Source organism: Trypanosoma equiperdum, assembly GCF_001457755.1.
Source record: "Trypanosoma equiperdum strain OVI genome assembly, contig: ctg_388, whole genome shotgun sequence".
Lineage (NCBI taxonomy): Eukaryota > Euglenozoa > Kinetoplastea > Trypanosomatida > Trypanosomatidae > Trypanosoma > Trypanosoma equiperdum.
This window is the reverse complement of record NW_027124296.1, coordinates 64,589-78,018: the sequence shown is the minus strand read 5'-3', so window position 1 is coordinate 78,018 and position 13,430 is coordinate 64,589. Positions and strand designations below refer to the sequence as shown.

The 13,430-nt window shown below is 42.8% G+C and overlaps 5 protein-coding genes across 5 annotated transcripts; all 5 read right to left on the bottom strand.

Annotated features, from left to right (window-relative positions):
• Positions 1 to 3,697: 3,697 nt before the first annotated feature.
• TEOVI_000160300 (Flagellum matrix protein 458) lies at positions 3,698 to 5,197 on the bottom strand (the record flags this gene model as incomplete). The annotated part of the gene is made up of 1 exon (XM_067224810.1): positions 3,698 to 5,197. The coding sequence occupies one exon, from the start codon at positions 5,195 to 5,197 to the stop codon at positions 3,698 to 3,700; it is 1,500 nt and encodes a 499-aa protein (XP_067080911.1).
• Positions 5,198 to 6,138: 941 nt separating this feature from the next.
• TEOVI_000160200 (Tetratricopeptide repeat, putative) lies at positions 6,139 to 6,972 on the bottom strand (the record flags this gene model as incomplete). Its single annotated transcript, XM_067224809.1, has 1 exon — positions 6,139 to 6,972. One exon carries the CDS (start codon positions 6,970 to 6,972, stop codon positions 6,139 to 6,141), a length of 834 nt encoding a protein of 277 aa, XP_067080910.1.
• Positions 6,973 to 9,100: 2,128 nt separating this feature from the next.
• Positions 9,101 to 9,712, bottom strand: TEOVI_000160100 (Ras-related protein Rab5B; the record flags this gene model as incomplete). Its single annotated transcript, XM_067224808.1, has 1 exon — positions 9,101 to 9,712. The coding sequence occupies one exon, from the start codon at positions 9,710 to 9,712 to the stop codon at positions 9,101 to 9,103; it is 612 nt and encodes a 203-aa protein (XP_067080909.1).
• Positions 9,713 to 10,732: 1,020 nt separating this feature from the next.
• TEOVI_000160000 (uncharacterized protein) lies at positions 10,733 to 11,602 on the bottom strand (the record flags this gene model as incomplete). Its single annotated transcript, XM_067224807.1, has 1 exon — positions 10,733 to 11,602. One exon carries the CDS (start codon positions 11,600 to 11,602, stop codon positions 10,733 to 10,735), a length of 870 nt encoding a protein of 289 aa, XP_067080908.1.
• A 655-nt stretch (positions 11,603 to 12,257) lies between these two features.
• Positions 12,258 to 13,157, bottom strand: TEOVI_000159900 (protein of unknown function (DUF4200), putative; the record flags this gene model as incomplete). The annotated part of the gene is made up of 1 exon (XM_067224806.1): positions 12,258 to 13,157. The coding sequence occupies one exon, from the start codon at positions 13,155 to 13,157 to the stop codon at positions 12,258 to 12,260; it is 900 nt and encodes a 299-aa protein (XP_067080907.1).
• Between the last annotated feature and the right edge of the window lie 273 nt (positions 13,158 to 13,430).

Below are 13,430 nucleotides of genomic sequence, written 5' to 3'. Positions count from 1 at the left end.
GGGGGGGGGGGAGAAAAAAAAAGTGGATCAAACGCGTAACGACATTGGAAGTACCATGCAGCAAATATTAGTATGAAGAAAATAAAAAGTATAAAAAAATTAACGGAAGAGAATCAAAGTAAAAAAAAAACATGACGAGAAAAAGATAAGATAAGATAAGGTAAGATAAAGCGAAGTAAAGAAAAAAACAAACAAACAAACAAACACGACAAAAAGACACATGAAAAAAAATTTGAACAGATAATGCGACCGCAAGGGGGGGGAGGAGGAAAAAAGAAAAAAAAAAAGAAGACAACACGACAACAAAATGCAAGATTTTAAAGCGCCAACCGCGAGATACCCCCGGGCACCACTAATACAAATACACAATATAAATATAAATATGAATATAAATATAAATATAAATAAATATTCATATTCATATGGTTAAAAGAAAAAATTGTTTCACCCCCTTTTCTTATATATATATATATATATATTTTTTCTCCCACCTCCCCCTGCAATGTCTTTACTCCCTCACATTTTTTTCAATTTAGTTTCTTGTTTTTCTTCTTCTTCTTCTTCCTCATCCTCCTCTAAAATGTGCCTCTTAACTTAACTTAGCATAACTTAATCTTATCTTCTTCTCTCTGCTTTTTTTTTGTACATTCCTCCGCCTTCCTTTACTTCCTCTTCCTCCTATTTTTTTTGTGTTATTATTGTTTTGTTTGATTATTATTCTGTTATAATTATAATCATATGTGTAATTTATTTATATATTTATCTTTTTTTTTTCATTCTTTCACTCAAACAACAAATTCATACATTATAACGCACAGCTCTTCACCTTTCCTCCTAATACCGGTACGTACACATATAAATACACTTCCATCTCTCTCTTTCTCTCTCTTATTTTATTTTATTTTATTTCTTAAAATAGAAATTACAGTTTTGCATTTCCCTCCCCCCTTCCCCCGCCCCCGCCAAAATTAAAATTTTTACATGTTGTTCTCTCTCTTTTTTTTTCCCCCCCTTCTCTCTTTCCCATCTCTTTAATTTCTTTTTGTTAATATCCGCATCTCGTACTTCTCTTTCTTATATATATATATATTTTTTTTTTGGGGGTGGGTGGTGGCAGTATTGTTTTTAATTCTATTTATATTCGGCCTTTGTCACTTTTTTATTTTTTTATTTATTTTTTCTTTCTTTTCTTTCTTCATATTACATGACTTTCACAACCCATTCCATTCCATTTTCTTTCTTCCTCCTCTTCTCTATTGGCGTATTTATTTTTGTTTTAGCAATGCATGACACGCCCGAATAAAAATATTGATATTTTTCATTCAAAACATTATTTTCATTTTTTAAGTAAGTAAAAAAACAAACAAAACAAAAAAACAAACAAAGAAGAGAGAGAGAGAGGGAGAGAGGGAACAAAAAAAAAAAGAAGAGGAAAAGTGCTTTGGGATATTACTCCTCTTGACGTCCATTTCACACAAAACGCACACATACGTAAATAAATAAATAAATTAATTTCTTTTTCTTCTCCTCTCTTTTTCTTTCAAATAAAACAAAACACACCTTCCCTCCTCCTCCTCCTCCTCCTCCTCGCGTGCAGAATTAAATGAAATCAAACAGTAATTTTTTAAGAAAAAAAAGGAAGTGTCCATCCAACGGTAAGGTAAGAAAAATTGCTCAAGTGAAGAGACAGACAGACAGAGAGAGAGAGAGAGAGAGGAAAGGAATAAAATCAAGAGTGAAGAAAAAACAACATCAAACGGCGGGGAAGGGGGAGGGAAAAAAAAAAACAACAAAAAGGAAAAAAAAAAAAACAGAACCTCCCGAGCACAAACACAAACACAAATACAAACACAAGGGCAATTGAAACATTAAACAAATAAATATAAAGACATAAAACATAAAACAAAACAAAAAGCGAAGGAGCCGAAAGGAGTCAACAAACGGAATTATGGGGCGAAGGAAGCGAAGAACAAAAGCAAGAGAGAAAAAAAAAATGAAAGGAAACACACGAGATGAAACTTTTCCCTTCACATGCTGACAAAAAAAAAAAAGGAAAAAAGAAAAGAAAACAACTACAACATCAGATGGCATAAACAAAGAAGAGGGAGGGGAAAAAACACACACAAACACACACAAATAAATAAATAAATAAAGTTCGTGCTGTTTGCGAATTTTGCTTATGCGTAGCTGTGGGAAGGATAGGTTCGGTCGGTGTTGCTTTTAAATAAATAAATATATACATACATATTTTTTCTTTATTCTCGGCAAAATAACAAAGAAACAAAAACGAAAAGTTGAGTACGAGAGGGACGAGAGAACTTTAAAACATGATGATGATGATAATAATAATAATAATAATGAGACGACATGGCAGACCTAACATTAAATGAATGAAAGTTACACATGTTATCATCATACAGAAATGAAACATAAACCTTCAAATACCACACATTGCTGCCGTTACTAACGCAATAACACCAACAACAACAAAATATAAATAGAATAAATTAGAAAAAAAATCTTTTTCCCTTTCTTTTTTTTTCTTTGTTGGTGTGTTATACAAGAAGGAAATGCTGAAGTGACGGTATACCACAATTTACAGACACATAACTGTACACTTTTAACATAAATATAAACACCAAAAAGGGGAAAAAGAGAAATCACCAAAATATTTTGTTTGCGTAATTTTTCTTTTTGTCCTACTCTACCGAAGCAGTTGCGCGTAAAAAAAAAAAAATTGCCGCGTCAAGTCCACAATACGCCTTGCCACCATCAGCAGGGGTTCTTCCATATAAACTGGATCTGGTGCAAATCCAAAATGTTATTCCCTCATTTTTTTTCTTTTTCCCCCCTTTTTTTTTAAAAAAAATAAATAAATAACAACAATAGTAATAATAACAACAATAGGTGTCATATTCGGTACAGTTACAAGTCTCATATTTGCCTTCACCGTTTTTCATGTTCCCATCTTGTTTTTATTATTATTATTATTATCATTACTATTTTCCCTCGTTTTATTACTCCATGACCCCTTGCCTCTTCTCTTCTCTTTTCTTTTTTCTATATATGTTTCCTTATTTTTTCTAACATTATCCCACACAACTTTCTCGCCTTCCAGTTGTCTCACGTCTTCGCAACAGTTCATTCACTCATACTCTCACTCTCACTTTTCAATTTCATCATCTCATTTAATCCCCTTCGTTTTGTTTTCTCCTCCAGTAAATGGGATTCATACTCCCTTCCTCTATTTTATTCATCTCTCCTTTTTTTTTCTTTAATAATAATAATAAACTTTTTTCTTTTCTTTTTTTACTTCCTTCATTCTTTGCGAAACTGACAACTTCTGCATTGATGAAGGAAGCAACAGAAGTCAGGAATACATATACATACAATAACGCAAGATCAAAAAAGAAGAAGAAGAAATGACGGGATAAGTTGTTTGTTCTCCTCTCTTCTCCTCCCTCTCTTCTTTTTTTTTTTACTTTACCTTCCGTTGCAGCCACTCTCCTTCCCTTCTTCTATTATTATTATTATTATTTCTTCCTGCTTCCTCCTCTTGTTTACACGACTCTTCCTCTCTACAGTAGCCTCCACCTCCCAAAAAAAATCCAATCGAATACTCCCCAAAAGAAAACAAAAACAAGAAAACAAACAAAAAAAACACGAAAAGCAATCCAATGCATATTTTACGAGCCACCTACTTCCTCCCCTCTGCCCTTAAAGTAGTTTTCAGTTTCGACTGGTAGTACTCATAGTTTGGCTGCTGCGAGGTTCGTTTCAGTACATCAATGACAGGTCCAAGGCACATTTCAAAGTGCCTACGGTTAAGCTTCGCCGTGACAACATGCGTTTTTGCCACAACATCTGCTACATTGGCGTGATTGTTAAGGAATTCCAGCTCACCCACATGATCCCCCTTCCCGAATTCCCAAACATGCTTTTCATTTCCATCGTCATCCCGCCCAACCACATCAACAGAACCTTCCAAAATGATGTACAGCCATTCGCCCTCCTCTCCGTAGCGAATGATGTAATCACCCGGTTCAAACTCGTCGCTGCTGAGGGCATCCGCAAGTTGCAGCTTCTCATAATTGTCAAGGCCACTGAGGAACGGAATATTTGTTAGGAATTGAATATATGTCTCACGGCGGCGGATGGCACTACCCATCACGAGGTGACGATACGTGTCGCGATCGAGTGCCCATGCGATGAGCTCCGGTGTGCAAACCTTCACCGTGGCAACAGTTGGTGTCTGATACATAAGTTCAAGCTCTCCTACCGCCGTACCTTCTACCTTGAGATATACCTTCTGTCCTTCTTTAATGATATCTGCTTTACCATCTTGAATTATATACAGTTTGTCACATGTTGTCTGCCCCGCCTCCATAATGCAATCATCCTGCTTGAACTCCACACGCCACATGGCACCCGCCACAGTCATAAGATCGCGTGAGTCCAGAAAGGAGAAGAGTACGTTATACGTCAACAACTTCAAGATGAGTGCCGTTTCGTCTTCACTCTTCTCGAAATATGGTGCAACATATGATTTAGCCTTCTCAGGATCAATTCCCTCACCTCGCACTGTAGTACGTCGCTTCCGGCCGCCACCGATTGCCGTCAAGTCCGCAGACGTTTGTGTTGGGACCCACGTGACACTTTCACCAAAGGCGCGTTCCTCCTCCTTTTCTTGTGCTTGTGACTCCCAAATAGCGATGGTATTCTTTTCACATTGTTGCGTAATGCGAGAGCGGAGTTCAAAGTCAATGCGAGTGTCCACCAATTCCACACGGCAGATGCGCTTGTTATTTTGGGTAAGCAACAATAATCTACGGCCAGCATAGTTTGAAATAGGATTGTGGCTGAGATCTAATGCGTTGGCTGTTGGATGTGATTTGAAAACGTCGACGATGCGATCTATTGTGGCGTTACCTCTAACGCTATCCTCATTCAAGTCCGTGTTATACAGTTTTTGGTTTGAGCAGTTGAGGAAGCGAAAGCATGGCAGCTCGCTAATTACATCGAGTAAGGCAAGAATACCACGGTTCCCAATGTAGTTCTTGCTCAAGTCTATTTCCTCCACTTCCGACAGTTCAGGTTTTTTCGTAAAGAACTCGACAAGAAATGTGTTGGGTTGCTTCACACCCTCCTTTTGGCAGGCGGCGAGGAATAGGTTTAACGATGTTCCCTTTTCAGACATGGAAACCAGAAAAAAAAACAAAAAGAAAAGAAAACAAAGGAAAAACTACCCTTCTGGTTTTATTTCGTTGTTTTGTCTTAGTTTTTTTTAAAAAACTTTTTCGTCCCCAACCCTTTTCTTTTTCTTTCCCCTTTCAACCTATGCCTTTTTCCTTGAATATATATATATATATATATTAAAAATCACTGAGTCTCCCTATATTTCTTTTCCCCTAAAGGCGTTTGATTCAGTATCCTTTCGGTCGTGCACAATCAAAAATATGTAGTCCACCTTTGTATTTGTTTTACTTTTCCTTATCTTCCTGTTGGTGTTTCAAATCCGCCTAGGTGCCAGAGTCTTTTTTTTTCACTTTTCTTGTTTTTTTGCGGTGTTAAGCAACAATAATGATAACGATGGTAATAGGGTGTGTTGTACTTGATTTCCCTTGAAATTGTTTTCACCTTTCCTTTCTTTTCTTTCTCTTTTGTGTGTTTTCGTTTTTACCACCTCGTTGAATGATATACAGAGCAAGTGTAAAAAAAAAAGGAAGAGCACAAAATACAAGAGAAAAAAAAAAGGGAGAAGGTAAAGAACTGAACACAAGCATACATAAATAAATAAATAAATAAATAAATATATATATATATATATATCGCGAGAGAAGGAGGTGACAAACAAATGGATGGGACACGCAGCACCAACACACAATGAGGGCGAAACGCAAAGATAAGTAACAAAAAGGGCAAAGGAATTGTTCCACCGTTGTTCCTGTTCCCAGCATCCTCCCCTTAGTACGTATTTGAACAGGAAGTGAAGATTAAATAAATAAAATACGTATATATATATATATACATGCATATGCAGGGGATCAAAGGAAAGGCATTTAAACCAATGTACGCATGTATGGATTTATATAATTGTGTTTGTTCTATGCTTATGACTCCGCAACGTATGGCAGGCCCTCACGATACTTCAGCGAGCAGCCGCTCCGCGCATTGGAGTTGGAACGATTCCTTGCCGTAAAGGCTCAAAAACATTTCAAGGGCGTTGCGAAGAAATGATTGCGCCCGACACCGCTGGCCGAGTTCAGCAGCAATGACACCCTGCGCAAGAACGGCTGCGGCTAAAAGTGGATGATGTGGGCCGAGAAGTTGCCTGCGGGTTGAGGCTACGACTTCCATCAGCAGCGCGGCTTCCTGCCGCTTTGGCTCATCCATTAAACGGTAAAGCAGTGCTACCTGCTCCATTGTCAAGGCGAGTTTAAGATCCGTAACCCTCGCAGCATCCTTAAACCTTACGCGTATTTGCATGGACCGCATGTACGCCGTTAAGGCTGCAACATAACGCCCAAGAAGTGCGCAACACACCCCGATGTTATGAAGCACCTCCGCTAACACCAGTCGCCCCACATGACAAACATTCACAAGGAGCTGCTCCGCCTCCAGCAGAAGCGCATGCGCCTCCTCCACAACTGCCACGGTGGTAACGGATTGCACACGAAGGCTCTCTAACAAAAATATAGCCCGGTTAAGCCTCACCACTGCGGCTCCATTGTGTTGCGGGCCCAAATGTTCCTCAACGTAGCAACTACACGTTGCAGCGTACCGCTCTGCCGTAATGAAGTCGCCCTCCGCAGCACTAATGTTCCCCAAAAGAAGCAATGAATCCGCGAACGCTTCGTGTTCGTGCGGCTGTGCGGCATGAAGAGCCTCTTCTGCCGCCTGTCGGGCGGTACATAACTCACCCGACTCGTAGTGAGCGAGTGCATCCCGCAGGAAGACCAACACTGATGGCATCAGTCGCGGGTTCCCACTTCCTTTCTTTTCGTTCGACCATTTTGAAGAGGATCCAAAGAAAGATGGAAAGCCAAGTGGGTGGTAACAAAGGCAAGCGAAACAGAAAAAAAAAAGGGAGAGAAATAGCAACGGATAGACAGGAGCAGAAACACAAATGAGTTACTTGCAGACGTGGGAGGGGAGGTGGTGAGCAGGCGCAACGCCAATCCGTTAGACAAACAATTTAAACATCAACGATGCCGATTTTTGTACTGGTGTGGGAAATTCATGCGGTGCCCTCCGGAATCTACCACATGGTCGAATTCTTGAATCGCACAAAAGTATCAACACAAGGACAAGTATCAGCCGCCCCTTTCAGTAAACCCATCCAACACTTTCAATCATCGAAAGACAAGGCAACGATGTATTGGTGAGGGCGACAGAAGTGTGAGTGAAAATACGTAAGTCAAGATATTCACTGAGGTAGAAAATATGAAATCAGTTGCATCAGTTCAAACATACTGACATGCACGTCCTTTGGCCCCCGCTCGTCGCACTTTTTTGGTCGAAACCACTCCCACACCCCCGAGTACTCTGGCGTCCGAAACATGTGGGTATCGCTACACATTTGGTGGAAACCACATGTTGGAGGAGCAAAAATTCGCAATTCCTTTTTTGAAACCCGGGACCCACACAAACACGTGCAATTAAAACTAAGTGGTTGTCGGCTGACTTGTAACAAATTACCACATAAACGCCATAACAATATAAAATAACCCTATGTTAAATGCACACACCTGTGAGAGTTTGAGTACCCGTCTCACTGTCGCGTCATAAAATGAACTTTCTTGAGAAAAAAAAAGAGAAGTTTAAAGTTACCGTATTCGGACAGGAAGAGTAACAGTGAAACGAATAAAACAATCTTAATAAAGGGGGAGGCATACATGTATTTACGTGTTTGAGAGGGAGAGAGAGATACAAGCAAAGATGAATATAACAATCTGAAATGCGCGGTCATCCTCCGGATGCAACAGAAACAACTCGCAGATCGCACAGGATGGCCGTGCACCCAAACACAAAAACACTTAAAGGCGGTACCTATACATAACAAAGAAAAAAAAAAGCAAAGTGAACCAAAACGGATGGAAATGAAGCGAGGGGAAATTGAACACATAAGAGAAGGCGAAGTTCGGCAGAACACGAATGCATGTATCGTGGGTAATTCAAAGCCGTTTGTTTCTTTTTTTTTTTTACCTCCCTCTTCTCTCATATTTGTATCTATAACTCCAATTCCTTAAGTACCTCCACAAAGAGAGAGAAAGGGAGAGGGAGTGAGGGACACCAGTACATACACATGCACACAAGCGCATTTATTTTCTTGAAAATCAGCTCTTGTTATCCCTTCCCTTCTCTTTATGTTTACCTTCTCAAAAGTTATAACTACTTGTGGCGGTTACCCTCAACATCACATTATCGTTTCTATTCCTCCTGTTCCTTCTCAACCTCTGGTGGTACATCGCCTCTCACTGTTTTGTTTCAGCCTTCATCACGTTTTCATTTTCTTCTTCTTCTGTTTTCCTCTCTTTACAACAACAAAACGGCAAAAGTTCATTGGTGTTATGTGGGCATGAGTTATGAAACGGTAATGAACCAAACGCATTAGCGGCACCGCAAAAAAAAACAATGAAAGTGGTAAAAGCACTAGTGGAAGAAGTGGGAATAATAACAACAATAATAATGATGATGGCGGAACAAGAAGGCTCGAAACAAAAAAAAAACAAGAAAAAGATAAGTCCGCGAGCGGTGGTGAGAGGTAAAGAGAAGGATGCCGCGCGTCTTAGAGGTGAGGTTCACGACAAACAATACACCACCAACTAACAGTAAAACGAAGGAAAAAAACAAAGTGAAACAAGAAAGAGAGTGAGAACAAAAAAGTAAGGTCCAAACGCGGACAACTAAAACCCTTAACGAAATTTCCTCACCCTCCTCGATCCTTTCTTCTTCTTCCACTCTTTGAAAACCACCTCTCCCATGAAAGAAAACAAATCAGATGAAAAGAAAAAAAAAAAGAACTCACACACCCACTCAACTCGCTCATGAGTGAGTGAGTTCGAAAACACTCTAACGGAAATCAACAACATGCAGTGCTTCAACCACAGCAACCGGAACTTCGCCTAGTGGAATTCGGCTGACCTCCCAACACACCACCGCTATGAACAGTGTTATTATTATTCGACGCTACAAGCCGCTGCGCAATCTGCATGAATACTTCACTTACACCACTACCGTCTTTTGCACTCGCTTCACTGAACAGCAAATTGAGTTCCCGGGCATATGTTGCCGCCTCTTCACTACTCACACAACCGCTAGTCCCCCTTAGGTCGCTTTTATTTCCTACAAGTATGACAATTGTCTCGGGTGAGTTAGTTGCGAGTTCCCGCACCCAATGTTTCGCCCGCTCAAATGTTTCCCATGACGGGATTTCATACACCACAAGTGCAGCAGCAGCGCCCCGGTAATACATGGATGCCAGACTTTTGTAGCGTTCCTGACCGGCAGTGTCCCAAATATCGAAGTTTACAGCTGTATCCCCTACAGTACACACGTACCGGAGGAAAGACGCGCCTACCGTTGAGTTTTGGTTGTCGCACCACTCATTCTTCGCGAGCCGCTGTACGAGGGATGATTTACCAACACCGCTATCGCCCAAAAGGACAATTTTGTACTTCTTTGTTGGGGCGGCAAGCGTCTTCACAGACATGGACAAGAGAAAGTTATCCAGCTCACTATGTAATAGATTGATGCACGCCAAAAAGGGGGGGACGTTTGTCCACTCTAGCTCACACCTTTTCCCCTACGTTCCTCCTTAAATGTGTGCACCCGAGGAAAGGTGAGTGGAATGTCAAGAAAGAAAAAAAAGGGGGTGAGCAGGGAAGGGGAAGGGCAGAAATTTCTTACTTCAACTGCTAATGCGCGCGGCCGTCAATTAAGCTACACCGTAAGCACAAGCTCTCGACAATGCTACGGAGTAATATGAACAACAACCGGTGAAGGAACCTTGTGACAGCTGCAATCCCAAAAAGTAGCAGCCCCTGCCGATAAGAGCAACCAAGTCTTGCAATATATTTGTTTTCTGGTTTATTGCTTAATCCCCGATAGAAGTAAGGAATGAACGGAAGGAAGCGAAGTTCGGTTGCAATGAGAGATTGAGAGCACGACAGCACGGGGGAAAGAAGAAAGAGGCCATAAGGGATAATTAAGGGAGAGCGCGACAATGTGCAATGATATGAACTTTATGACCTCTCCCTTCTCATTATCGAGGTCAGGGGACAAGCTGGATTGTGAAGGGGACAAATAGAAGTTTCATGTCGTTGGCAAGAAAAAGGAGCAGAGTGATAATGACAGAATAATATAGCAAATCACGGAAACGATGACTAACAAGTAAAACAGTTGACATCCCACAGGCACTGTAGAGCGGACCTCGCCACACTGTTGGGCAAATGCGGCGTCCATGTGGGTTTGCACTGATGTTATGGTAGTGACGAGGAGTGAAAATAAACATAAATGTTCCACAAGAGAGAATACATCATGAAAACAAAACAAAGGAGTAACAACATCAATAAGATAGTATTATTTCAAAAGTGGAAAAGTTGATGGCCTTTGATCAGGTGTGCATTCACCAACCTTGATTTTGTGAGAAGGCATCAATGCCCCCCCCCTGAAATGGCGAATAAACGTCTTTTCCCTCCACACACACACACACACACACACACACACACCCTTACGGGCCACGGCACAAAAGACTCTGCAGGGGCCTGGGAGGTGCCATAGTACCAACGCAATCCATACGATTCCGCGGGGTGGTCTCCCGTGATCCCGTAAGTACATTGCGCAATGTAATCGCCGGTGTTGCGAGGCGGAAGCGCGTCTGCTCAGTGTTTGTTGGTGTCTGCGGACCTTCCTCGCGTGACCGCTTTGACTGACCCCAGCCAAGTGGTGTGAAGGCATCGGCGGCACCATTGGATGGGGCTGGAGACGAAAGCCAACCCCGGGCAGCCGGTGCACCATTTGTGAAACCGGGCGGGCCACTGGCATGAACGGGCGTGGACCGCTTCACGGCGGCCGCCACACCTCCATTATATGTTGTCACGCCACAGCTTCTTCCGTCATTACTGATCGCCGGAACATCCGACGTTCGTTGAGAAGTGTGAAGCTGAAGTTGCTGCTGGCTCTGTTGCTGTTGCTGGGTATACAATTGTCTTTGCAATTGTTTGATAGTGGTAAGTAATTCCTCTCGCTCTGCCTTTGCGGCACTAATCTGTGACGCCATGCTTCGGTTGCTCTGATTCAGCGTTGTCACTAGCTCCCGCAACCGCTGTAGGGACTGCTGCTCCTGTCGCCGCTGAAAGTCAAGGGCCTGTGCTGCCAGCTGCAACAGATGCTGCGGGTTATGTGAAACGCGGTCGGCAACTTCCTTCGGCAGGGCAGGACCTGCCTTCACGGCCTTACAGGGTTTCCGGCAACGTGGACATTGACCCGGAGGATAACGCCCAGCACAGCGGGGACATATGAAGTGTTGACAACTTGTGAAGATACCATCCGTATCGCAGTCTGAGCAGCAAACAATACAGCACGGCCGGTACGTCATCATTCACTGCACACCAAAGCTGAATGTGATCAACTGTTACCCCTTTTGTTCAACTGCCAGTGCCCCTGTGGAGGTAATAACGGCGACACTGCAAAACGCACGTCGGCCACTGCCCCGCTGCGATTTGGGTTGGGTGCGGACCCCTTCCTCTTCTCTGACTGCTTTACTTCCTTTCCCCACACTTTTCTTTTCCGAAGTGAATACGCCATTTCAGAGGATAAGAGGCGAAAAGAACAAGGTATATATAGAGAGAAAACATCAACAAAAAGTGTAGAAAGGCCCCAAACGCACAATCCCACCAACGACCACAGACGCAGAAAAATAAAACTTTCTCCAGTATTGATACAGAGTTCAGTGTAGGTATCATTGCCAAACACAGTATTCATCCATACATCCCCACGTGCGGTAACAAAAGCTGCAGCAACGACTAAATAGATAAATAAATAAATATATATATATATATACAAGCCCACCAGTGCCTATCTCTTCTCTTCCTTCGGCCCTCTTCACCAGGCATGGTACAGAGGAAAGGCGGTCGTCGCTCGGAAATAGCCTCGTGCCTGACGCTTTCGCCATGCTTATGCCACGGACTCAACAGTAATCATATATTCAGGAGCGTCATATCCATTAACGCGTATGTCTCTGTGCACCTTCAGTCTCACGCGTCATCATCTCTGGAGGCGCGTGCCAAGGCCAGTTGCTGCTGTCGCTGATGGTGTGCCTCAATCACGTCCTGGAAGTCACGCAAGCAGTCGCCAATAACATGAAGTTGAAAAAGCACGTCCGCCTCCCTGGACTCAAACTTACCGCGGCCTGAGTACGGCGCTGTCCACGTGATGCAGCGATCGTAAAGGTTCTTACAAGCCATTCGCACATGGCTAATGGTACGTGAGGTGGTACTTCTTTGACTGATGCACCGCTCAAGCTCGTCCTGTTTAATTTTAATATTCTTCTGGAGCTGTCCAAATCTCGCCTGCAACTCATTAAGTTGGTTCTGCAGTTGTACACTCTCATTGTTCTTTCGCTGTCGTTTCACGTTTAGAGCATTCTTGTTCCTCAGAAGCTCTTCCTCTAGCTGCGTTTTACGCCGCTGCAACACCTTTGTGTTTTCATGCAGTGTGTTCCACCGCTGTATGATGTCGCGCGGCCCCTGATATTCGTCACTATCATTGCGCTGCAGCACCTCCTCAAGGTAACGTTGGTACCTCGAATATACATCGTATAACCCTCGAAGCTCTTCGCTGCGATCGTGCAGATTCTGAAGCTTTTTAGTAAGTTCCTCTACCTGCGCCTCACGTTCCTTGCGAATGCGCTCCTCCGTAACTGCCTTACGCATGGCACGAGAACGTTTCACCTCGTTGTCCTGAATAAACTTGTAGTATCGCACAAGTTTGTCTTGCAGCTTCGCGCGGCCCTGCGCAATGGTCTCCTCTATCTCATGCGCACGGGCCATGCGGGTCAAATACAGCTCGCGTTTGGCGTCTAACTCCCGCTGGGCCTCCATCACCGCGCGCCGAAGCTGCGTCGCCGCAGTGATGCTCTCAAGTGCATTCGACATTTTCTAGTGGTAATATATTGTCCACGGCACCCTGTTACAACTGGGCCTTTCACTTTGTATTCTCTCCTCTAGTTTCTCCTTCCGTTGTTGGCTCGAAAGCGGTGGCCGCCGTTTGGTGGTAGCGGCGCCTTAACACGCGAGTACAAATGCGGTTGCGAGTTCCCGACAGCACAGTGGACACTACCCACCTCTGTGGTTCGCAACTCTTTCTTTAAGTGCACCCCTAGAAAACCCAAAAAGAAGAATGCCGATGATAATATGCATAGTCATCAA